The sequence below is a fragment of the Notechis scutatus genome, chromosome 4, assembly GCF_049901735.1.
Source record: "Notechis scutatus isolate UNSWTSFEM ecotype Mainland chromosome 4, rNotScu1.2, whole genome shotgun sequence".
NCBI classification, from domain to species: domain Eukaryota; kingdom Metazoa; phylum Chordata; class Lepidosauria; order Squamata; family Elapidae; genus Notechis; species Notechis scutatus.
Window position 1 is genome coordinate 53,919,910 of NC_142012.1, and position 24,443 is coordinate 53,944,352.

Genomic DNA, 24,443 nt, shown 5'->3' on the forward strand with positions numbered 1-24,443 from the left:
CTCACTTTAAAAAATTCTTACTTAACAACATAAATTTGGGGACTCAATTGTCGCAAGCAGTGTTTGCGTGGGTGCATGCCTACATAACCCTTCACAGCCCTATTGGTGTGGCCCTCCACAACAGCCTCAGTTTCTCCAAAGAGCCCCATTGGGAAAAGGAGTCGCCCACCCCTGGTCTAGACGCATATAATCGTGTGCCACGCTTTCCAGTAACCAGCTTGCCTTTTTATTAAAATGTTTCTTGGTTTGGTATGTATCCATAGGTTTTGTCTTTCACACATCCTACCTCGTTCCACTCCGCAGAGACATACGAATCTCTCCTACAGTGCCTCAGAATGGAAGATGACAAGGTGGCAGAGGCAGCCATTCAAATATTCAGGAATACGGGCCACAAAATAGAGACCGATCTGCCTCAGATAAGATCGTGAGTGCATTTCTGACTTGCTTTCTTACAGCGCCATATACCATTGGTGGTCCGCACAAAAATGATTTGCATTTTTTATATTGCACTAAATCAGGGGTCCTCAAAGTACAGTCCCTGGGTCAGATACGTGTGATGAATGTTTGTGTTGCTGCATTGCCCCTTCGAGGTCTTTTTGTGCAGGTCGAAGGGGGACAGAAATTCCGACTTGGGCTCTGCTTCATCCTCCTGGTACAAGGCTTTGGGCGAAGGCTGGATGAAAAGGCCACTGGTGGCAAAGAGCCGGAGGCCCTCGTTCCAGTGGGACTGCGTCATGGTCTGGAACAGGCTGACTCTCAGCCTGCTGAGCCTCCAGACGCCGGACCCTGGCCTTGCACTCCCGCGGGTCTTCCGTCTGCTTGCAAAGCCTATGCTCATAGTCCTCAGTGAGGTGCTTCTGCTGAGCTTCCTTCCCGGTCAGATCCAATTGGCTGTTTGGCCAACTCTTTCTCGTGGGGGCTGCTTAACTCCAACCACTGCTTCCTGTTGGGGCCCTAAGGAGCCCGGGCAGGCAGGCAGGCAAGGAGAGGCTGAGAGGGGAGGGGTGTGGCCAGCGAGGTGCCCCTCAATGTGAATGACATTGAGTTGGCCACGCCTACCCAGTCACATGACCCAGCCACACCCACCCAGCCGGTCATTAGGCAGATCATATTAGTGGTCCGCGGGATTTAAAATTATGAATTTAGTGGTCCCTGAGGTCCGAAAGTTTCCTGACCCCTGCCATAGACTGTATGTACAATCAAATGATTACAGGTCATCCTCGACTTGCAACAGTTTGTGTAGTGACCGTTCAAAGTTACAGCGGCATTGAAAAAAGTGACTTATGACCGTTTTTCACACTTACGACCGTTGCAGCATCCCTATGGTTATGAGATCAAAATTTGGCTACTTGGCGACTGAGACCTTCTGATAAAGTCAAGAGGGAAGCCAAATTATTATTATATTATATTATATTATATTATATTATATTATATTATATTATATTATATTATATTATATTATATTATATTATATTATATTATATTATTATATTATTATATTATATTATATTATTATATTATATTATATTATATTATATTATATTATATTATATTATATTATATTATATTATATTATATTATATTATATTATATTATATTATATTATTATATTATATTATATTATATTATATTATTATATATTATTATATTATATTATATTATATTATATTATATTATATTATATTATATTATATTATATTATATTATATTATATTATATTGATTTTAGATAGATAGATAGATAGATAGATAGATAGATAGATAGATAGATAGATAGATAGATAGATAGATATTGTTATGACCCAGGGTGGGATACAAAACAAACATAGTCACAGAAAACAGGTGAAGCCCCTTTTATTCCTTCAGTTTGCTTCCAAGCTTCAAATATCTTTGATGGAAGACAAAAAAACTCCCACACAGTTACAGGAAGAAGAAGAAAAGCAACACAAACCAGGCAAGATAAGGGCTGGAGGGTGTCCACAGATAATACACACTGGGAAGGACATCAAACTCAGGAACCATAAACTAGAGATATTTACACAATTTGTTTCCAGTGTTTGACAGTATGCAGGTTCAAACTCTTATTCAGTTGTCACACCTGCAGCCCATGAAGAGGATCAAGGCCCTCTCCTCCCGAGGAGACCACATCTCTCCCTTATCCTCTCCTCCCTGCCTGTCCTAGGATGGATAGGGGACAGGCCTGGGTCCTCCTCTGACTGCCTGTATATTGCATATTTTGTAGAAGAGGTATATAGTCTTCTCTTTCAAAAGAATATTCCTGACTATACGCACACATTTATTGAGAGTTTTCATAAAGTTCAAGCACTTCATTTTAGTTTTTAATTTGCATTTTGTCCCAAGTACGAGATAACAATTGAAAAATTATGCTAAAATAAGAAAATTTCCATTTTTGTTCCATATTAACTTTGCCGTTTACAGGCCATTAATCACCCCCAAAATATTTATTTTATTTCATGTTGTATGAGTATTTATAAATACTTTTCATTATTTTAAACTGTTCATAGTTCTTTTAATTGTAGTATTTTTTTCAAAATTGTAAGCCAATTCAGAGTCATTGACTGAGATGGGCGGCTATAGAAATTCAATGAACGAATGATTGAAACTTATTGTGTCTTTACAGAACCCTTATTCCAATCTTGCACCAGAAAGCAAAGAGAGGAACACCTCACCAAGCCAAGCAAGCTGTCCATTGCATACACGCCATATTTTCCAATAAGGAAGTTCAGCTTGCTCAAATCTTCGAGGTAATTTTCTGCTACTGCTTTCAAAAATGCGGTCAAAAATTGGAGCCCGCTTATTAATGCTTGTAACAGCATGGAATTTCATAAGAAATCAAATTAATTTAATTTGGAAAAAAAATGAACTATTTCACATAAAAATTGCACCTAGACTTATATATAGCTTCATAGTGCTTTATAGCCCTCTCTAGTTGGCTTACGGAGTCAGCCTATTGCTCCCAACAATCTGGGTCCTCATTTTACCCACCTCGGAAGGATGGAAGGCTGAGTCAACCTTGAGCCTGTTGAGAATCGAACTGCCAAATTTCAGGCAGCTGGCAGTCAGCAGAAGTAGCCTGCAGTACTGCATTCTAAGCACTGTGCCACCATGGCTCTCCAAGCAGCAAGATAAATAAAATTGTATTTGACTTTAGTAGCTGAAAAATGAAAGGCAAAATGTTAGATTTTTGGCAGCTATGCTAATGTACTCTTACAACAGTATATTAAGAAACAGGCTGCATTGCATTTCTGGAGGTTTACATATATTTAATAAACTTCAGACAGCACAATAATTTATTTTTAAAGGCTGTCCTAATATGCAGTCGTTAATCCCTTGTTTTCTCTCCCTTCAGCCTTTAAGTCGAAGTTTGAATGCTGACGTTCCGGAGCAGCTCATAACTCCTCTGGTTTCCTTGGGTCACATTTCCATGCTGGCCCCAGACCAATTTGCATCCCCCATGAAATCCGTCGTTGCAAATTTCATTGTGAAAGATCTTCTTATGAACGATAGGGTACGCTGAGTTAAAATTTTGCCAAATGTGACGATGAGGGGGAGAGAAGAAGAGATTGTTAGTATCGATACTGAAATTAGGGCCTTTGATAGATTTTTAAAATTGTTTAAAATCTTGCAGTCTACAGGTGAAAAAAATGGGAAATTGTGGTCTCCGGACGAAGAGGTGTCCCCAGAAGTCCTAGCAAAGGTATGAGTGTCGATATACCTTCTGTTAGTTACATAAAAGCGACACCTTGGCTTTTGAAGCAATTCCGTTTGGTGTGTCTGATTAAAAAAAAAAAAAAGCTAGTTTGCTTCCTGTTCTCCTGAGAAGTTTGCATTCAATGCTTTTTGAAGAGGGTTCAATCCTTCAATCCTTGAAAGGGCTGCCACAAGAGAGGGGTCAGCTTACAAAGCACCTGGGGACAAGAAGCAACAGATGGAAGCTTGTCAGAAGGGAGATCCAACCTTGGAGCTAAGGAGGAATTTCCTGACAGTGAGAACTATTAATCAATGCCTCCCGAAATTTTGGATGCTTCACTGCTGGAGGTTTTCAAGAGAAGATTGGATAACCATTTGTCCAAGGTGGTATCAGGACTCTTGTTTTGGAGAGGGCTAGACTTCTTGTGGCCCGCTGGCAGAGCTGGCAGCAGAGTTGGACAGTAGTGAGGAGGTTGGGGAGGAACCTGGGCAGTCCTGGAGGCTGAGGAAGGCTGGGATGCGGGCTCTGCATCAGAGGCAGAGATGGGGCCAGGGCAGGCTGGCAGTTATCAGCTGCCTTCAGGCTCAGACAGCAGTGAGGCAGGGGAGCTTCTGGAATCAGTTTCCAGCCTGCACATGCGCAGAGCTGCCAAAAAGAAGGCACAATTAAGAAGTCAGGGTCAACGTGGGAGTAAGACACAGGTGGATGATGAACGGCCCCACCGATCAGGATTAAAAGAGGAGCAAAGGGAGAGGGGGCTTTTGCAGGAACAACTTGCTTGTTCGTTCGTCTGTTTGTGAAGATTTGTCTGTATAACCCAGCCCTTCCCTGTCAGCATTGAGTGTGGAACTATTTACTGGGCAGCATTCCAGGATTGATAAAGGTCTGAGTTCATTAGTATACCTTTTCAAGACTGTTTGCCAAGCCGTTGGCTGACTGTGAATGAAATAAATTCACATTAATGTAATAAAAGAGGGTTTTGCCAGGACTCAGAATTGACTTAGTGCTTTTTGGAGAGGCCTAAGACAGAACAAGACTAGAAGACCTCCAAGGTACCTTCCAGCCCTAAGATTCTAAGCCAGAAGGTGTTGCAGCTTTGCACAGTCTCCCCATAGAGAACAGGAAGGGCGCCTCTCTTACTTTGGAAAGATGCCCGAGGGGCTTTGAACCATATCGGGGCCCTCTGCTTTTGCATTGCTTATTTTAGTTTTCTGGCAGTGGCAACCATAAGACCTGTCCTTTTTCTTTAGAACTGATTCTCGAGGACTGGAAGTGAAGCAGACTTCCTCACCACAGTATTTGTGTTTTTACGACAGGTCCAAGCCATTAAACTCCTGGTGCGTTGGCTCTTGGGGATGAAGAACAACCAGTCCAAGTCTGCAAATTCAACGCTTCGGTTGCTATCAGCCATGTTGGTCAGCGAAGGAGACTTGACAGAACAGAAGAGAATTAGGCAAGGCTTTTTGATATATGTCACCGCTCTGGATCTCTTCACGTGCATGCCAGAGGTGGTATTCAGCCAGTTCTGACCAGATTTGGAGAACCGGTAGCAGAAACGTTGAGTAGTTCGGAGAACTGGCAAATCCCACCTCTGACTACCCTGCCCCCATCTATTCTCTGCCTCCTGAGTCCCAGCTGATCGGCTGGGTCTTCTTTTGTTGCCCTGCACAGGAGAACGGAGCTGGAAAGCAGGTTAGTGGGGTGGGGAGGGAAGGGGGATTTTGCAGTATCCTTCCCCTGCCACGTCGTGCCCACCAAGCCACACCCACAGAACTGGTAGTGAAAATGTTTGAGTCCCACCATTGCATGCATTGATGTGCCTCAAGGCAGCAAGGGACATCTGTTCACCCAAGGGAACAAAGGGTCTCTCCTTGCATTCCCTTGCTGAATTTGGAATACTGAAAACACACAGACGTTCAGCGTGGGTTGAGCTGTTCAAATTTCTCTTCAGCACGAATGAGAAATGAAACATTTTTGAATATTCTGTGCTACATTTATAGATTAAGCAGACTTCTTTAAAGAGAAGAAAAATCAGATACTCGGTAGAGTCCATATTGGGGGAAAATGGAAGGCTAATACTGAAGTATTACTTTCTAGCTTGTATGCAACTTGATTTGGAAATATCAGTCCATTTGCAGCTGAGTTTGTACCCTAAAGGTGCTAATTCAGATCCAGCAGAAATACAAGACCTGGCCATGGGTATAAATTGTCACTTGTGGACTATAAGTCACAGAATTTTAGCACAAACATGCAGTCTATAAAGATGTACAGCTTAAAAAAAAATAGCCAAAGCTGGTAATGAAAATCTGTGTTTGTTAATTAATGTGAGACTTTAAGAGAGGGTGATAACAGTAATCTCAACCAGAACTCATTGTATCTGTGTGAGACATTTTGTTAGAGTTATCAGCTTATCGGTCTTTGGATTTAAAAAACGTTATTTTTGAAAGTATACTTTCTTTCTTTTTTTTCATTTACAGCAAATCAGACATGTCGCGACTACGGTTGGCTGCTGGCAGTGCCATAATGAAGCTTGCCCAAGAGCCTTGTTACCACGAAATTATAACACCAGAACAATTCCAGCTCTGTGCACTGGTCATTAATGTAAGGAGCTCTGTTTCAAGTAGTGTCTGGAGCCGGTAGCAATTTGAGTTAAAACGGGATAAAACTGGCGTTGACTTGCCTTTCTCTTTTTTGGTACATGTTGTCTCCAGTGCAGAGTGTTTCATGCGAGGAAGCATGAAATGGAAACCAAAATAAAATTGATTGTATCAATGATTTACCTATAATGCCATAGATCAGCAGCCCCCAATCTTTTGGGCACCAGGGACGGGTTTCAAGGAGAAAGGCTTTTCTGTGGACCGGAGGCGGCTGTTGTGGCCTGCCAGCAGAGATTGGGGAAGAACTTGGGCCAGTTCTGGAGCCTGGGGAAAGTTCTGATGGATGCTCGGCGTTGGACACAAAAGATAGAGCCAGGGCCGTCTGCCATTTCTCAGCCAGAGAGGCAGCTGCCTTTGGAGTCAGAGATGAGTGAGGAGGAGGAATAGCTGGGGCCTGTTCCGGATGCATGTATGCACAGAGCAGATAGGAGAGGTGAACAATGGAGGACTCTGAGCTGGGTCAGAAAGCAAAACAAACGTGGACGCTGACCGACCCCTCCCTGTCTGAGGAATAAATAGGAGGAAAGGGGAGTGGTTTGGTTGTCACAGGCAACCGTGGGAGCTTCTGGAAAGTTGGCTCCTTGTGTGTGTTTCGTGGGACAAAGATTGCCTTGCCAGAACTGAGGTTTGTCTATTTCTCTTGTTTGAGCTGCCGCCTCCCAGCTGGAAACTCACAACCTTGCATTTATCATAACGAGCTGATAAGGACTATTGTTTCATTTAACTGCTTGCAGGACTCTTGCCTGGACTTTCTGTTGGTGCAGGCAGTTAATTCCCAAGTTGTAAATAGGGATTTTTCCTTCGTGGGGAGTCTGTTTTCTTGCTTCTGCGAAGGCCAGGCCAGAACAGGGGTGTGGTTTTCCATGCTGCCTGCATCCCGCAGATGGGACTTCGCTTGTTTGTGTGGCCCAGTTTCTGGCATGCCACGAACTTGGGGGGGGGTGTTGTTGGGGACCCCTGCCATAGATAAGCAGGCTTTTAACATCCCATATCACTGTTCTGAAAGTCTGTTTGCCCTCTTTCTCTTCATTGTCCTTCTCCTCGTATAGGATGAATGTTACCAGGTGAGGCAGATATTTGCTCAGAAGCTACATAAGGCACTAGTAAAATTACTGCTCCCATTGGAGTACATGGCGATATTCGCACTGTGTGCCAAAGACCCTGTAAAAGAAAGAAGAGCTCACGCTCGGCAATGTTTGCTTAAAAATATAAGCATACGGCGAGAGTACATCAAGCAGAACCCTATGGCAAACGGTGAGCCATTTTTCTCTCAATATTTCTGTTTATGGCTCTGCAAAATATATCATGTGCATATTCCCTGCTTGCTGCTTTGCACCAGAAAAAGAGTAAATTCTCTGATACTTAGTAAGTGAAATTTGGTATGCCGGTTACTCATGTATAACCTTTAGCATTATGTCTTCTTTCTTCTTCCAGAAAAACTCGTATCTCTGTTGCCCGAGTATGTGGTGCCATATATGATTCATTTGCTGGCTCACGATCCAGATTTTACAAAACAGCAAGATATCGATCAGCTTCGCGATATCAAGGAGTATGTGTCACCCTTGATTTAAGCATCTTTAAAATGTTGGGATTTAAATTGCTACATTTCTGGACTTTTTAAATACAAACTTAATGCCCTGATTTGTTAAGAGAAGGGAAGAATAATTGTCACTTCCAGCATATTTGCAATTCTTCTAAGTATTCAGCTTCTTTTCATTTTTTCCTCTTTTGTACATCTTTGCCATCTGAATATTTGTCATTTGAATTTCATGTGGGAACTAGTGATACATAAAGGGAATGTCATGCCCCTGTCGGAATCTGATTCAGAGGGAGAGGCCAAGCAGCTGACAGGGAGTGGGAGTGTGGCTCCGTTGGCTGTGGAAGAACCGGGAAGGGCACAGTCCGGCTGGGCAGAGCAGGGGAGAGTTAGAGCAAGGGAGAGGCAGTTCAGAGGAAGACCCAGGCCCACCCCCTCTTCATCCTAGGGCATGCAGGGAGGAACGGAAAAGGAAGCAACATGAGTTGCGTGGCTTACAGGGGAGGAAAGGGCCCTGATTCCCTTCATTAGCTGCAGTTGGGAACACAGTGTTTAAAAAGGGAAGCTGTGCACAACAAAGTTGTTGGGAGAAAATTGTGAATTATCTGGTATCGTCGAGGCTTATTTGGGTTCCTGGCGTCTTCCCAACTGTGTGTGTTTTGCTGAGCTTTCAAGTCTGCAATTCCTTCTCCTGCCCTGTCCAGTTAATTACTGCAGAGTGGTTTGTGCGGATTTTTAGTTACAGTTTGTTTGTTTGCTTTATTTTAAGACTGAATTTCCTCCACTTTTATTACAGGTTGTCTTTGACTTACAACAGTTCATTTAGTCACCGTTCAAAGTTACAATGGCACTGAAAAAAGTGACTTATGACTATTTTTCACAGATGCGACCATTGCAGCATCCCCATGATCATGTGATCAAAATTCAGATGCTTGACAACTAGTTCATAGTTAGGACCGTTGCTGTGTCCCAAGGTCACGCGATCCCCTCTTGCGACCTCCTAACTTACAAAGTCAATGGGGAAGCCAGTTTCACACTTAACAACCGTGTTACTAATTTCGCAACTGCAGGGATTTACTTAATAACTGCCAAGGAAAATTATAAAATGGGGCTAAACTCTCTTAACAAATGTCTCACTTAGCAACACAAAATTTTGGGCTCAGTTGTGGCTGTAACTCGATGACTACCTGTACTAACTACATTTACAGATATATATTTTTCTGGTATGAGCACTCCTCTGTACTTCATTAATCTTACTTCGTAGCTCCTACATCAAATTCTTTCTTACCATCTTTTTATTTTATTGTCATTGCACCTCGTACAACAAAATTAAATACCATCTTCAGTGTACATTATGACTGAAAATAAACACAAACACACATCCTTCCCATTCTATACATTGAATTGAAAATCCCTGATATTGCATTCATATTGCACTATACAGCAGAATTCAAAAGAACTACTGCCCTGGGATAGAAGCTATATTCCAGCTTTTTTGTCCTGGTTTTTATTATTCTCCTGTACCGTCTGCCAGATGGTAATAGTTCAAAACAAACATGGTGCCCAGGATGAGATGGATCTTTGAGAATGTTTTGAACTTTCTTAAGGCAGCGGGAGCTATGAAGCTCTTCCAAAGAGGGGAGAGGGCAACCAATGATCTTCTGGGCAATGACGTTCACCCTCTGGAGTGCTGTCCTATCTTCTACTGTGCAATTGGCAAACCAGAGACAGGTGCAGTAAGTTAAGATATTCTCTCTGGTACAGTGGTAGAAGGTCACCAGCAGTTTTTCATTCAGTTGTTGTTTCCTGAGAAGTCTCAGGTAATACAATCTCTGCTGGGCCCTTTTGACCTGCAATGTGAAGTCAGGTCCCATTTTATGGTAACACCCAGCAACTTAAAACTGGCTCCACTCGGTTCCCATTGATAAGCAAGGGCTGGATGTCTGATCTGTTCCTTCTATATAGTCCACTATCAGCTCCTTGGTCTTATTGGTGTTGAGGACCAAGTTATTGTCCCCACACCACAAAAGCAACCGGTCCACCTCACCTCGGTAGGCAGACTCATCCCCCCTGGAGATGATTCCCACCACTGCAGTATCATCTGCAAATTTAGCAATAGTATTACTAGTGTGAGTGGGAATGCAGTCATGCACATAAAGAGTATAGAGTAAGGGACTCAACATGCAGCCCTGTGGTGTACCAGGGTTAAGAATAAGGGCTGAAGAGGTATGATTACCTAATCTGACCCTCTGGGAGCAGCCAGACAAGAAATCCATAATCCAAAGGCAGAATTGAATAAGAAAGTCCAAGGTCCAGAAGTTTAGATACTAGTCTCTTTTGCACGGGGGAGAGAGGCACAGAGTTCTAATATATATCAGTCTCCAGGGTCAGATCTGCTGGAGTTCCTAGCAGGTTAAACTGCCTTTTATTTAGAGAGAAGTATTTTTATATCTTTCTGGCATTTGGGTCTTTAGGTGCCTGTGGTTCATGCTGGAAGTTTTAATGACCAAGAATGAAAACAACAGCCACGCCTTCATGAAAAAGATGACAGAAAGTATCAAGCTTACACAGGATGCCCAGTCTCCAGACGAGCCAAAGGCCAATGAAGTAAGAAATGTGGGGAAAGAGAAACAAGGGGGTTTGAAGTCAGTTTTGGATCAAGTGGAAAAAAAAGGCAGTCTCTCATTTCTCCCCAGAGAGCAAATGAGGTTGAAGCGTTTTGTGTTAGCAATCTCAAATAACAGAAGGGAAAAAAGTTAATTTAACTGTTAGCCAAGCTAAATAAAAGCAGCATTCTGTAAGGGGGGAAATATTACAGCTGAGATTGACAAGTATACCTGCCAAATGTACAGTGAATGGTACATTCACAGAATAGCAAAAATAGCACCTAATTTGGTGGGAACTTGAAGATGCATCATGTGCACTATGAATTATGGTTTCGTGAGCCAAGATCCTCTGGATCAGTCATCATTTGAAATATGTTTGCTATCTTGGAACAAAAGGGTGCCTTTAGTTTGTTCCCAAGTATAATCTAGTTAAAACAAAAAGCATGACAGTCTTACGATAGGTGACTTATTGATGGGGATTAGCAAATGTTTGAATTAAAATTGCAAAATAATGTCCAAATTTCTCTTGTGTTGGTTTCCTTTGTGCTTCAGAAACTCTACACCGTATGTGACGTAGCCCTCTGTGTAATCAACAGCAAAAGTGCTTTATGTAATGCAGAATGTCCAAAGGATCCGGTGTTGCCAACTAAATTTTTTGCGCAGCCTGAAAAGGTACATTGGCTAGCAATCAAGCCAAATATTTGAGTTTATTCTTTGATTTAACTGTTTCTTCAAATATGCCAAGAAAACACTGTGCAGGTTTATGCCATGTTTTCTCTCTCTCTCTCTTTTTAAAGATGATTACCTGAATAAAAAAACTGTATTCCAAAATTATTTTCTCTCCAGTGGAAACATAATGCTGAAAATGCTTTACGTTTAGTGCTTGTTCAGATAAACGTAGTGCCAGGGTTCCAAGTAATAGATGCGGACGCTGCAGTGATTGGATGATGCGACTCTTAGTTTCTAAGCGTAGTTTTCTAACGCTAAGAAAAAAGAAATCCTGGGTGTATATAATATGTGGATGCAGAACTGTCTTTATATCCGATGTATTATATCAGCCAATTATATAAAGGCCAGGCCATAAAAGGAAGAAGGTAGGCAATAAGGTCCATTTTAGCCTAAGCACACATAAAATGACCATGGTTCTTGATGTCTTTATAAACATAGACTGTTCTGAACTGCAGGATCCAGTTTTTAATTTATCCAGGGGCAATTCGAAAATATTCTAGAGCAGGGGTCAGCAACCTGCATCTCCAGAGCCGCATGTGGCTCTTTCATCCCTCTGCTGCAGCTTCCTGTCACTCAAAATATGTGTCACAACCACCAATGTGCGACACCTGCACACGATTTATTGAACTTTTCAACCCCCAGTAGGTTTTGTGGCTCCCAGTGGTTTTTTTTTCTGTGGGAAACGGATCCAAATGGCTTTTTGAGCGTTTAAGGTTGCCGACCTCTGTTCTAGAGCAAACTCCATGTAAATTGTCCCAAACTTGACTGTAAAAAAATATGATTCCTGTAATAGAGTTGTCGAAGTCTGGAATGCTCTACCTGATCCAGTTGTCTCAGCTACAAATTTTCACAGTTTCAGTCACAAAACTGACTTCCGTGGACCTTACTTCATACTTAAGTGGTCAGTAGAGGGGGTGTGCATAAGTGCACTAACGTGCTTATCGTCCCTGTCATTGTATTTTATTTATTTATTATTATTATTATTAATTATTAATTATTCCTGTTTTTGTTCGACAAATTCTAATAAATAAATAAACGAATGGTTCCTGAATTGTTCCCTTTTTTAAAAGTCATTTGCAGCACAATATAATAAATAGCTTGCAAATACGCCGCAGAAACAGAAAGTAAATTGGATTTATGGCATTTATTTCACCATTTGTGGGATTGGGATTCCCATTGCTGGCTGGGGAATTTTGGGAGTTGAAGTCCAGAAGTCTTAAAATTGCCAAAATTGGTCACCCCAGCCTTACATGAACCTTTATTGACTTAGGGAGACGATCTAGAAGCAACAGGGTGGGATTACTGTCAAACTGAATAGCCAGAATCTGAAAATACTAAAGACTTGATTTTTCAACTAAACAATTAAATGCTTTTTCCCCCCTCCATTTCTTTGAAGGATTTTTGTAACGATAGGAATTATATCTCCGAAGAGTTGAGAGTTCTTCTTTTAACAGGAAAGGTACTGTTTTTATGGATCTAATTTTTGATTTCTAACAATATAACACATTATATCACCTGTTTTCCAGTTTCGTAGAAAGTTAAAAAAATAGACTGTTATCTGGATTGTTAACTGAGAGGACATCATAAGCATTTTAAGGATTGAATTTTAGGATTGTATTCTTCAAAGCACTTAGGATTCCACTTAAATAAGCTCTTAATTTGGAAGGACTCAGCCAGCAAAGCTGTGCATTGCATCACAACTTTGTGCTGGCGGGGTAATAATTTTCAATTGTGCATGGCGCATGTATAATAAACTTCAGAAGGTGGCAGGCTCAATTACAGTTATAAATCGAGGACTATATATCCCTCTATTTAAAAGCCTATTTTCACATTTACCTTGGGTGCTTTTTTTTTAAAAAAAATTGCTGGATGATTACCAAAAACAAACAAAAAAAGTTGCAAATTTTAGTGGTAGAAAGAAAGAAAATAAAATGAGAGATGCCGTCTGTCTGTCTGTCTGTCTGTCTGTCTGTCTGTCTGTCTCTCTCTCTCTCTCTCTCACACACACACACACACAAACATATGCACACCCCCCCAAACCTCCCTGCCTTCCCTGTTGTGACTTTTATATCTGCAATACTTAGTAGCTTCCAGCACGGAAGAATAATCCTGAATTATGCTCACGGCCTTGCTCAGCAAAACAATTGTGTTTACATAGAAAGTGCAAAAGAGACTGAAGAACTGTAGCAGACAGGACAAACAAACAAGTTCAAATGTGCCCTTGCAGAAGAATAATTACTTTTCTTTCTTTCTTTTTTTGTAAACCTCTTTTCTATTTTGTAGCCGAAACCAACCGGCGTATTAGGGGCAGTAAATAAACCTCTATCTGCAACGGGAAGAAGGCCATATATTCGAAACACAGGATCAGAAACTGGAAATAATAATAGCGTAAATTCAGAGTTGAATTCTCCAATAGAAAACAGAACAAGGTTTGTGGCATTTTGAGTAATAAGGGTGAGGTATTAAAATAGGCTCTTGTGTTCAAATAGTTTTTCTTCTCAGCATGAAACTCTACTGAAGTCACCCTAATATTGAAGAGAGATGTCTTTCCTATTGATGCCTTTTTTCAATCTGATTGCAGAAATTTAGTTAATAATTAAACTTTCCTATTTACCCTCTAAACATTGCATTTGGGGATTGAATTTACTATACGATAGAGCACGTAAATACTTCTGTATCTCCTGAATAAGTAATATTTCTTTAATCAGTGAAATCTTCATCCATTCTCCATAATCTCCATTCTCCAAACCTTGTTATCTGCTGGGGAGCAATGAGGCTTGCTATTTAGTTATTTTGTATTATGTAATTGCCTTTCAGAATTGTTTGAACTGGAATTCCTATTCTTGTTGTACTTCTACATTCCTTCAGGGAAACTTCCTTTAAATTGGGGGCCTCCAAACTTGGCAGCTTTAAGATTTCAACTCCCAGAACTACTCAGCCAGCCAGGAATTCTGAGAGTTGAAGTCCACAAGCCTCAAAGCTGCCGAGTTTGGAGAGCTTGTGCTTCAAATCATATTTCATACAATAGCAATATTTTATAGGGCCATTCCGCTGTTCCGATTTGGAGGCAAAATCGTATTTTTGGAGGCCTGTGTGCAGATGCATCTTTTCCTGGAATCATGCTAGTGTTGCAGTCGAGTGGTGCGGTGGCTCTCGCCTCACAATCAGGCTGTTAGTTCGATCCTAGATAGAGGCAGATATTTCTCTTTCTGGACACAATGAGAATATATCTGCTAAACAAAACTCCGCATTGGCAACAGGAAGGGCATCCGGCCAGGAAACACTCAGCTCCATTCGGTTGCCCAGACTCCGCCCTGCAAGGGATTATATGATGATGCTAGAGTTGCAGCCCCAGGAAAGACACAGCTGTTTTAAAGAAAGGCTGATCGAGTTATTCGTACAACTCTTAATCTAACTAACGTTCTCAGTGTAAAGCATGACGGTTGCCTAAGAGAAAATGTTTCCTTTCACTCACCCTCAAAGATGGGTAGGATTAAACACACAGTTTTATTTTGAGTATTTTCTAAATGCACTGAATTTGATAATGAACTCCCAATGCAGCTGGCCACCGTTTCCTTGTTGATCATTTGGTTTTGTAGCTCCAAATGGGGGGGAAAAAACAAGCTTATGTTAAATCTTTTAAAAATTTGTCCAGCAGGGAGCCAAGCTCAGACCTATCAGAGACGGGGGTGAGTGAAAATGATGAAAATCCAGTGAGAATTATTTCAGTCACTCCAACAAAAATGGAACCTGTGAAGAACAAGGTATGGTCAAGTTTCTTATAAAAATTTGTTATGTAGGGAAACTTAATAAAGAAGCCGTTAGAATTACTGCTGTAATAATCAAGCAGTATACGTTGAGTATCCATAATATTTCCAGTTTGGTGAATTACAGGTAGTTCCCACAATAGAGCCCCAAATTTCTGTTAAGAGGAGACGTCTGTTAAGTGAGTTTTCCGCCATTTTACAGCCTTTCTTGCCACTGTTGTTTAAATGAATTACTGCAGTTGATAAGTTAATAACCCAGTTGTGAATTGTGAATCCGCTGTCATAAAAATGAACCGGTTGTCCAACATTTGAATTTGGATCACATGATGCTGGGGATGCTGCAAAAGTCGTAGGCGTGGAAAAGGGTCGTAAGCCTCATTTTTCAATGCCGTTGCAACTTTTGAACAGTCACTAAGTGAACTTTTTGTAAGTCAAGGACTACCTGTAATTTCTTTTAAGCATGAACTGTGAATCGGCAAATCACAGGACGCAGATCAGAGTGTTTCTGGTCATTTCCTTGTTCAGCCATAAGTCTTGTCTTTTCTCTCAGCCTGTCTTCCCATTTATTGTGATGACAACAGTAAACTCGATACCACCTTGTCGCCTTGCAGCGACATGGCCAACAAACAGATTTAAATAATAATAATATGTGCTGCCTTTTTGAACACCAAGCAGGAGAGAGAAGATTTTTAAAAAAGTACAGTTTTAAAAGTAATAATTGTGTTAGAACTCTTTAAACCGGATCCAGTATAAATCTGAGATCAGAGAGACTAATTAAAAATAACTTGGGCTTTTTATTTATTTATAACCTTTTATTATTTTTTATAAATAACTCAAGATGGCAAGCATACCTCATATTCCTTCTTCCTGTTTTCCCTATGATAATAACCCTTTGAGGTCGATTGGGCTGAGAGAGAATGATGGACCCTAAGCCCCCCAGCTGGCTTTCCTGCCTAACGTAGACTAGAACTCATGGTCTCCTGTTGATTGGCCCAAAGTCACCCAGCCAGCTTTCATGCCTAAAGAGAGACTAAAACTCACTGTCTCCTGGTGATGGACCCAAAGTCAAACGGCTGGATACCTTGCCTCCCTCCCGCAACCAGAACTCACTCTTTCCCAAGTTTTAGCCTGGTGCCTTAATCACTAGAGCAGGGGTGTCCAACCTTGGCAACTTTAAGACTTGTGGACTTCAACTCTCAGAATTCCTCAGCCAGCAAAGCTGGCTGAGGAATTCTGAGAGTTGAAGTCCACAAGTCTTAAAGTTGCCATGGTTGGACACCCCTGCACTAGAGCAAAGTGGTTCTCTCGTTTTCAAACCGAACTGGGTTCTCATTTGACCATACAGACGAGAAGGAGTTTGCCTCAGTCACATCAAAGGTATATGTCATCTTGTAAAACATTCCTATGCCTGTTTTCTTTCTTTTTTAAAAAAATCCAAGTTTTTTTGTTTTTATTTTTTTTTACACATCTCTTCACGTGAGCAATGTGATTCCAGATTACAATATTTATATATAGTCATAGTTGGGTTTTCAACTTTCTTAATTAATATAACCTCAAATGATTATCCATTCAACTAATCGTTAGATAAATTTCCCTTTCATATTTCAATTCATTAATTCAATATCCAAATCATTTCATCTTCACATGTATTTTCAATTATTTATCGCCTGTTATTTCCATTTTCAACTTACTTCCTATTTTATGTTACATTATGTGTTATTATCACCTATAACTTTCTCAAGACCAATATATAATTAGACAGTCAATGAGGAAAAAAAATCGAGTAAAAGTAAAGTAAGATTAATACAGGATCCACATGGTATATCCCCCCATCTTCAATATATCTTATACAGTATATATTCCAGAGATATTCATATAATCATTTCAATTTTTTTTCTTTGTTTTCACTTAGCCAAAATTTACCTATATAGTTTTAATAAATTTTCATTTCCCTGCTTTTCATTATAATATAATACATTCATTATAAATATTTTACATTCCCCCATAATCCCTTCTAGTTCATTATATTTTCTACTTTCTCATATCATTTGTATAATCAATTGCATTTTCTATTTCATGTATACCACAAAAAGTAAAAACAGAGTTAATTTCCACTTTTACTTCCCTTTGACCAATTTCAACCTTTAGCATTTATATACCCCAATTCACACTTTTTGAACATAATTAATACCATATTTTCGTCCACGTCCTCGTATTCTGTTTTCCTAATGTCATTTAAATAGTCATTAGCATGTTTTAGAATATGTATTTATATATAAAAAAGAAAGGATTGATAACAATAGAACCTTCTTAATATCGCTCACTCCATCTTCATTTTTCTCATTTATAATTATCTAATAATCTTAAGGTAATTCCCAGTAAGTTATAAACTTAAAATCTCCTCAGTCTTTCTAATAAAAAATACAAAGATACATTCCCATGTAGTATTCCCCCTTTTATGCTATATCTAACCCTTATCTCTAAATCTCTCAGTCTTGTCATTTCTCTTAGTTTTAGCCAGCTTCCCCCTTTACTAAGCTTTCCTGGCCTTTCCTCTTTATCCCTCTTTTTTCCTCCAAGATTGCTTTTATTTCCATCTGCCAGTCACCCATCTTTCCTCCCCTTTCCTTTTCTCTTTTTTGAAATTTCTTCTTGTACAGCTTCTTCTTTTGCTTACTCTTGGAAACCTTTTCTCTTTTATTTATTATCTCTGTCATCAATGTCTTAGTTTTGATTCTTTTTGTGTCTTTTGGCAATGTCTCTGAATCTTCATGTCCATCTGGGCTGTTTTCCTCTTCCTTTGGCTCCTCCTCTCTAGGGTTCCTTTGTTCTGCTATAAATTGCATTACTTTTTCTGCCAGTATGTCCAATAGTCCCCCTCTTTCTTTTAACATTTCTTTCACAGTTTGCAGTTCCAACTTAAATTCTTTGCTTGCTTCTTCCATTTTTTTTTAATCAGTTGGGTTATTCTTTATCTTATTAAAGATAATTGTAATCCTTGCCAAGAGACTCCGTTTATTTCTCTTTTCCTTGTTGGTCCTTCTATTTCCTTTGGACAGTCAACCCCCAACAGTCCTAAGATGTTGCTTTTGTTTATCCTCTTGCTGCAATCTCCCCTTTTTTCTTTTAAGCTTCCGGGGTTCTTGTTGTGTTAAAGTCTTTTATTTCATATATTTTCTCATTCACGCATTTAAAAGACCAGTAAATTTCCATGAAGTCATCCAGGAAAAAATGTCTTGTACCATTAGGTGGCGCTCTACTTTTCTTTGCTTCCACTTTTCAAAGTTCTTTCCCCCCCCCTTTTTTCAATTATATTAACGCTAATTTTCAACCATTTCAACCATTGGCTTTTTTAAAAAGTATAATCAATTCCAAGTAAGTTCAATAGTTTATCCAGTGCCTAATTATTGCATGTATATTATTCCTGTATATTATTCCCAATTCCGTCCTTAATTTCGTTTTAGCTGTTTTGTAGTCCAATTTTTATTTACCTTATATTGTCCTCTTGTTTTCCATTCGCTGCTGTTATACTCTCAAGGAATCTTTCTTTCTGCTTTTCGGGGTTATTGAAACAAAAAGTTCAGCTTCTCTTATCTGGTTACACGCCGCTCACCACTTCACTGCTCCAGCACACACTTAAGTCCTGGTAGCTTCCCATCTTCAGGGCAGCCATTAAAACTGCCGCTTATCCATGTCTTCCAGGGGAGCATACCAAGCCAGGGAGGGGAGATGCGGCTCCCCTCAACCTGGCTGGCAGTCTCCCCCTCTTTCCCCACCCTTCCAAGGTGGGTCTGATGGTTCCGGTCCCATAGGGACCCCTCCAACAGAGCAAGCACGGATTGAAGCCACGCACAATCACAATCTCCATCTGTCCTCGAGGAAAGTGCCACCAGAAGTCCCCCTATGCCTGTTTTCAAGTTGCCATAAATTGGGGGGTGGGATCTGAAGGAGCAGTAGAGCAGTTTAAAACCAGAAGTACATTCCACCCATATTTTAAAAAGATTGTAGCTAGGCTACTGGATCTTCAGCCCCGAAAATCCTTCATTGGAGAACATGATTGATGATACTCAAAATCCTTCATTGGAGAATGTGATTGAGGACACCCAGCCCAGTGAACGTACTTTATCGGAGAATCTGATTTATGATACACCCAGGGGATGTGGGGGGGGGGGGCAGGGTCACAGGTGACTGTAAATTACATATGCCAGAGTTGGCTTCATTTAGGTTAATGCCGGCATGTTGCTCCTAATAAATTTTTTGAATTTTTTTGAAGCTTGGCTCGAGACTCATGATTTAATTAGGGCAATCGCCGGGACCTTGACACTACGGTCTGTTCATTATTTATTCTGTGAACAGAGTGTGAGAAAGGGCCTGGCGCAGAGACGAGAAATCCCTCTGGCAGCAGTAAATCCCCTTGGATTAATTACACTTTCAAGGAGGCTGCTGGTGTTGCCAATAGTTCTGGAAATGTATTTCAGCAAGCAAGGCAAGGTGATTGAAACAGACACAGTCTCCACCTGCTACTCGGTCGACGCAACAAAACAAACAAAACTAAACTAAATTGTTTTCTTTTCCAGGAGATTAATTCTGACCAGGCACCCCAAGAAAATGTCAGTGCTGACCGGGGCAAAAAAAGAATCACAACAGGATCCGGGACGGAGAATTTCCATCAAAAAGCAGAAGAGAAGAAAACAGATGAAACGGGTCAGCCGGCTCCTCCCAAACCCCGGCGAGGACGTCCCCCCAAGTCTGAATCTCAGGGAGCCACCACGAAAAGTGCCGAAATGAGTAAACCCTCCGGACGAGGACGGAAAAGGGCAGCCCCGGCTTCAGAAGGTCCGGGCGGACTGGAGGCAAGCAATGCCAAGGCACCAAAGCAGCAAGAGGCCACCAAGAAAACAGCACCAGCACAGAGGCAGATTGACCTGCAAAGGTACAACACAGGCTGGCTTGGTCTCCTTGGGGGAGGGAGGGAGGGTTAGTTAATCACATCCGAAGACTGCTGGCATGAGCCCTTTCTGGTTTTATTGGGCGGGGAAGGTCAAATCAAGTTGAAAGGAACTTTAGAGGTCTTCTAGTCCAACGCTCCGGTCAAGCAGGAGACCCTATACCAGGGGTGGGATTCTATCAGTTCACACCTATTCTCTAGAACCGTTTGTTAATGTTTTAAGCAGTTCAGAGAACCGGTTGTCAGAAGAGATTATTGGCCTAATCCTGTAAGGAAGGCAGGAAGGAAACATTCTGGTGTTGCTTACAGAAACTGCCTCTCCGTTAACCCTTATTACATTCTTGGCAGGACTAGACTTCCTGTCTCTGGAACATCTCTGGAGTTTTTCCCCCTCCTTTGCTGGCACTTTGCTTGTGTGGAGTGACCATTCAAAGTTACAATGGCACTGAAAAAAGTGGTTTATGACCCTTTTTCACACTTACAACTGTTGCAGCATCCCCATAGTCATGAGAGGCCAGGCGAGGAGATGCGTGCCTCGATGTGAGTGATATTAAGTTGGCCACATCCAGCCAATAACATGACCACCAAGCCACACTCACCCAGTCACATGACCACCAAGCCATGCCTACCACCTAAGCCACGCCCACAGAACTGGGTTGTTAAAAATTTGAATCCCACCCCTGCCCTATACCCATGATGGCAAATCTATGGCACGCATGCCGGAAGTGGCACGCAGAGCCATTTCTGCCAGGACGCGAACCGTCGCCTGGAACAGATCCACTGCGCATGCACGTGCCTCCCGCCAGCCAGCTGATTGTTGGGTATCTGCTGCATGAGGGTGGGTGGCGCACAGGAGGTACATGCGCAGGGAGGCAGGGTGCTCGCAGGAGGGAGTCAAGTGCGCGGTGTGCATGGAGTGGCATGCACGTATGCGCAGGGGGGCAGAGGGGGGTGCGCATATTGCATTACGGGTGCAGGCACGTGTGCGTGCGCGCACTTTTGGCACGCGACAACGAAAAGGTTAGCCATCACTGCCCTATACCATTTCAGACAAATGGTTGGCCAATCTCTTCCTTCAATCTCGTCCTAAAAACCTCCAGGGTTGGAGCAGCCACAATTTCTGGAGGCAAGTTGTTCCGCTGACTGATTGTTCTCACCGTTAGGGAAAGTTGCCGTAATTGGTGATGGGACTGTTTATTCTTGGGGACAAATCTTACCTGTCTCACTACGTGCCTCCCTACTCTTCTCTCCTTGCTGAATTTCCCCTAGGGACAATACTGCAATTATTTGTTTTTGTTCATTGAGTACATAACTTCCCTTGTTCAGCCTCCCAAGGTTTTGTGGTGATTCAAAAGTAAAAGGAATCACATACTTAAACCCTTTGGATAATAGCAAACTTAATAGTTTTTTCCCCATTTAAGGGGAAAAAATCAGAGCTGCGTTTGATTTAACCTCAGCAGAAAAAAACAGGGGAATTTGTAATATTCCAGTAGTAGAGATCCAGTTGTGTTGGTAACCCATATTGTGCCTCTGAAACCACAACTCGCATGGCAACAACCCATCCACAACTCAATGTGTATCTCTGCTTAATTGCTATCCAGTTGGGGGGACCAGGATTCATACCAGGGCCATGATCTTAGGACATCCAGTGCATGAAGGATGGAAGGAAGGATGGAAAATTCCTTCTGAATAGCAATGGCAGCTGCTGTGAATTACTGCTAATCACAAAATGATAAGGAGCTTTGAGCATTGAAATTTATCAGGCTCAAGCACTAAAGATTTGGTAGTCTTTTATTCACGAAAGGCATTGTCTCCTACGCATAAGAGAAGCCACAAATCACACAAAGCAAGAGAACAATCTCAAATCTCTTTTTTGCCATTAGCAGGTCATCTGCCTGGCTTCCAATTCCTTGGTGAATTAAATGCACACGTCAGTCTTTATTGTTTCACTATTCTATTATCCTCACTCTCTTCCACATTCTGAGTCACCTACGGTTGCCTTCCCATCTCTTCTCTACAGTTCTTCTCCTTGCACACTTGGATACGTTATGCACATACACGTGTGACTACAAAGCCCCACTGAAACTATTCAAGAAATGACTACAGCGGGGGTGACTTGTGGTATCTGATTTTTCCAGGGGTCAGAGTGTGATAAAACTAGATGTCTCCTATTCTACTATGATCGTTAAGTCTGTTGCATTTTAAAGATTTCTGTATTCACGAAGGACTTGAGTCTTTGGAGATGACAGAACATGTAAATAAAAGCTGCTGTATGTTATTATTTATGCTTTGCCTAAGAGGAAGGAAAAGCATTTTGCTTTGCTTTGGTTTTAAAGAAGCGTCCACTCTTTTGCCAAGACATATAGAGAGCTCAAGCCGGGTGGGATTAATCTGAGTTTGACCCTGTGCATCAAAGCAAAATGTATTTGTTTTGATTCATTCAGAGAACTTTGGGTCAGTGAGAGCTATAAGAGCCAGATAAAATCTGTGGAACCTTAGTTCAGTCTTTATAGCAAGCTAGATTTGAAAAGTACTTAAAAGCAGATTACATGGTGATCCTAATTCAAAGTGAAAAATGTAAAATTTAATAAGATTTTTGAATGGCCTAAGTAATTGGGAATATACTTGGTAAAGTATTTATCAACCTCTCTTTATATCTGAAATTGGGCTGGGCATTATTGCAGTATCTACACGCAGGTAAACCTTATCCTGTGGATTACCTGAAAAGCAGTTTAAGGTACATTTACCACCAAGAACATTTATACTTAACTATAAATCACACCTGTAGTTTTTACCGTTTCCCCGAAAATACAGCCTACCCTGAAAGTAAGTCCTAGCTTGATTTTTACATGTGCACCCAATATAAGCCCTACCCTCAAAATAAGCTCTAATTAAGACCCCACCCACTCCAGAGCAGACAGGTAAAAATTAAGCTAGGGTAGGGATTGAGTGGGGGGGTAAGAGCTGCCCTCCTACTTACCTTTGGACAGTTGTAGCCAGGCTTCGCATATCCCGACACCAGCCTTGCTTGCCCATTTCTTCTGCGGCCAGCAAGGCTGGCAAGGCTGTCCTGAAGGCCTCTGTAGCTGATAACAAAGCTCTGGATAGATCCAGAGCTCTGTTATCAGCTCCAGAGGCCTTCAGGAAAGCCTTGCCAGCCGCAGAAGAAGTTCCTGAAGGCCTCTGACAGCAAAAAGGAGGCTGAGGGGGGGGGGAGGGTTGTCCCTCCAAAATAAGACCTGGTGCCTCTTTTTGGTGGCCAAAAAAATATGACAGGGTCTTATTTTCAGAGAAACACGGTAAAATCACGGAAATGTCTCATGTCAGCCTATTCCAGTGTTGAAAACAAAAAAAAACCAGGAATGAACCAAGCTCCGCTTTGGAAGGAAGAGACCTAGATGTTAGTCTGTGATTTCAGTCAGAACTTTGCTTCTCCGTATGATGTTGCCATTCTGACCTTCTTTCAGAAGCCAGGTGCTGGGCAGTGATGGAGATTCAGTGTTGGAGATAGAGTCCAGTCCAGGATATTCTGCGAGTGAAATGGATCTTTTTAAACTTTGTGAGAGCAGCCAGGAGGACCTTGAGGAGAGAGCTCTAACAGAGGCAGGCTCGCTGAAGGTGCACGAGGCAGCAGATTCAGGGCTCCGCCGTTCGTTCGTTCGTTAAACTCTCAGTCCTGGAGGGAGAGGATGAAAACTAGGAGCCCAGGCTACTCTCTTTCTCTTGTTACTAAGGATTATTTATTCAGTTAACTTAGATAATGAAAGCTGGTTTATTTATTGCTTTAAAGATGGTGACACAAGGGGGGTGGAACCAAAGATAATTATAATAAAGATACATAGAAAGTATGTTCTTAAAGAGTGAAAAAATACAACAGGAGAAAAAAGGGAAAAACCCCATAATTTTTAAAGTATAATGTAGTTACAGTTCTATATGCATAGAGTCCTTGACTTGCAATAATTTGCTTTAGCGACTGTTTGACGTTACTATGGCACTGGAAAAAGTGACTTACAACCAGTCCTCACACTCACAACTGTTGTGGCATCCCTATGGTCATGGGCGCAAAATTTGAACGCCGGGCAACCTGCATATATTTACGATAGTCACTCCATCCCAGATCATATGATCTGTCTTCGTTACCTTCCCAAACCAGTTTTTGAGAAGCAGAGACATTGCTTAACTACCATGTGATTCACTTAACAATCAGGGTAATTCACTTGACCACCATGGCATAAAAGTTAAGTTAGTCACACAGTTGTTAAGCACATCTGAATTTTGATCATGTGACCTTGGGGATGCTGCAACAATGGGAAGTGTGAAGAATGGTCATAGGTCACTTTCACTTCCAACAGTCACCAAGCAAACTGGTTATAAGTCAAATACTGCCTTGTACACTTATTCCAGTTTCCCAAAACATCTGAAATAGCTGAGGAATGCTGATGTAACCATCCCATACCAGTCAAATACAACAACGCTTGAGGTTCATGG

The 24,443-nt window shown here is 41.4% G+C and overlaps 1 protein-coding gene across 8 annotated transcripts in view; it reads left to right on the forward strand.

The window, feature by feature from the left end:
* PDS5A (PDS5 cohesin associated factor A) overlaps positions 1-24,443 on the forward strand; it is a 66,669-nt gene that overhangs the window by 40,671 nt on the left and 1,555 nt on the right. For 2 of the 8 annotated variants that reach the window (XM_087965763.1, XM_087965766.1), the window contains exons 19-33: positions 264-424; positions 2,641-2,764; positions 3,370-3,528; positions 3,649-3,717; positions 5,028-5,164; positions 6,189-6,312; positions 7,418-7,622; positions 7,803-7,917; positions 10,380-10,512; positions 11,064-11,183; positions 12,637-12,699; positions 13,524-13,669; positions 14,896-15,004; positions 19,585-19,940; positions 23,423-23,573. In XM_087965763.1, coding sequence (XP_087821889.1) covers positions 264-424; positions 2,641-2,764; positions 3,370-3,528; positions 3,649-3,717; positions 5,028-5,164; positions 6,189-6,312; positions 7,418-7,622; positions 7,803-7,917; positions 10,380-10,512; positions 11,064-11,183; positions 12,637-12,699; positions 13,524-13,669; positions 14,896-15,004; positions 19,585-19,940; positions 23,423-23,573 — 2,172 coding nt within the window. The remainder of the gene's footprint in view (positions 1-263; positions 425-2,640; positions 2,765-3,369; positions 3,529-3,648; positions 3,718-5,027; positions 5,165-6,188; positions 6,313-7,417; positions 7,623-7,802; positions 7,918-10,379; positions 10,513-11,063; positions 11,184-12,636; positions 12,700-13,523; positions 13,670-14,895; positions 15,005-19,584; positions 19,941-23,422; positions 23,574-24,443) is intronic. The other 6 variants (XM_087965765.1, XM_087965767.1, XM_087965768.1 and 3 more) reach the window with 3 other exon arrangements.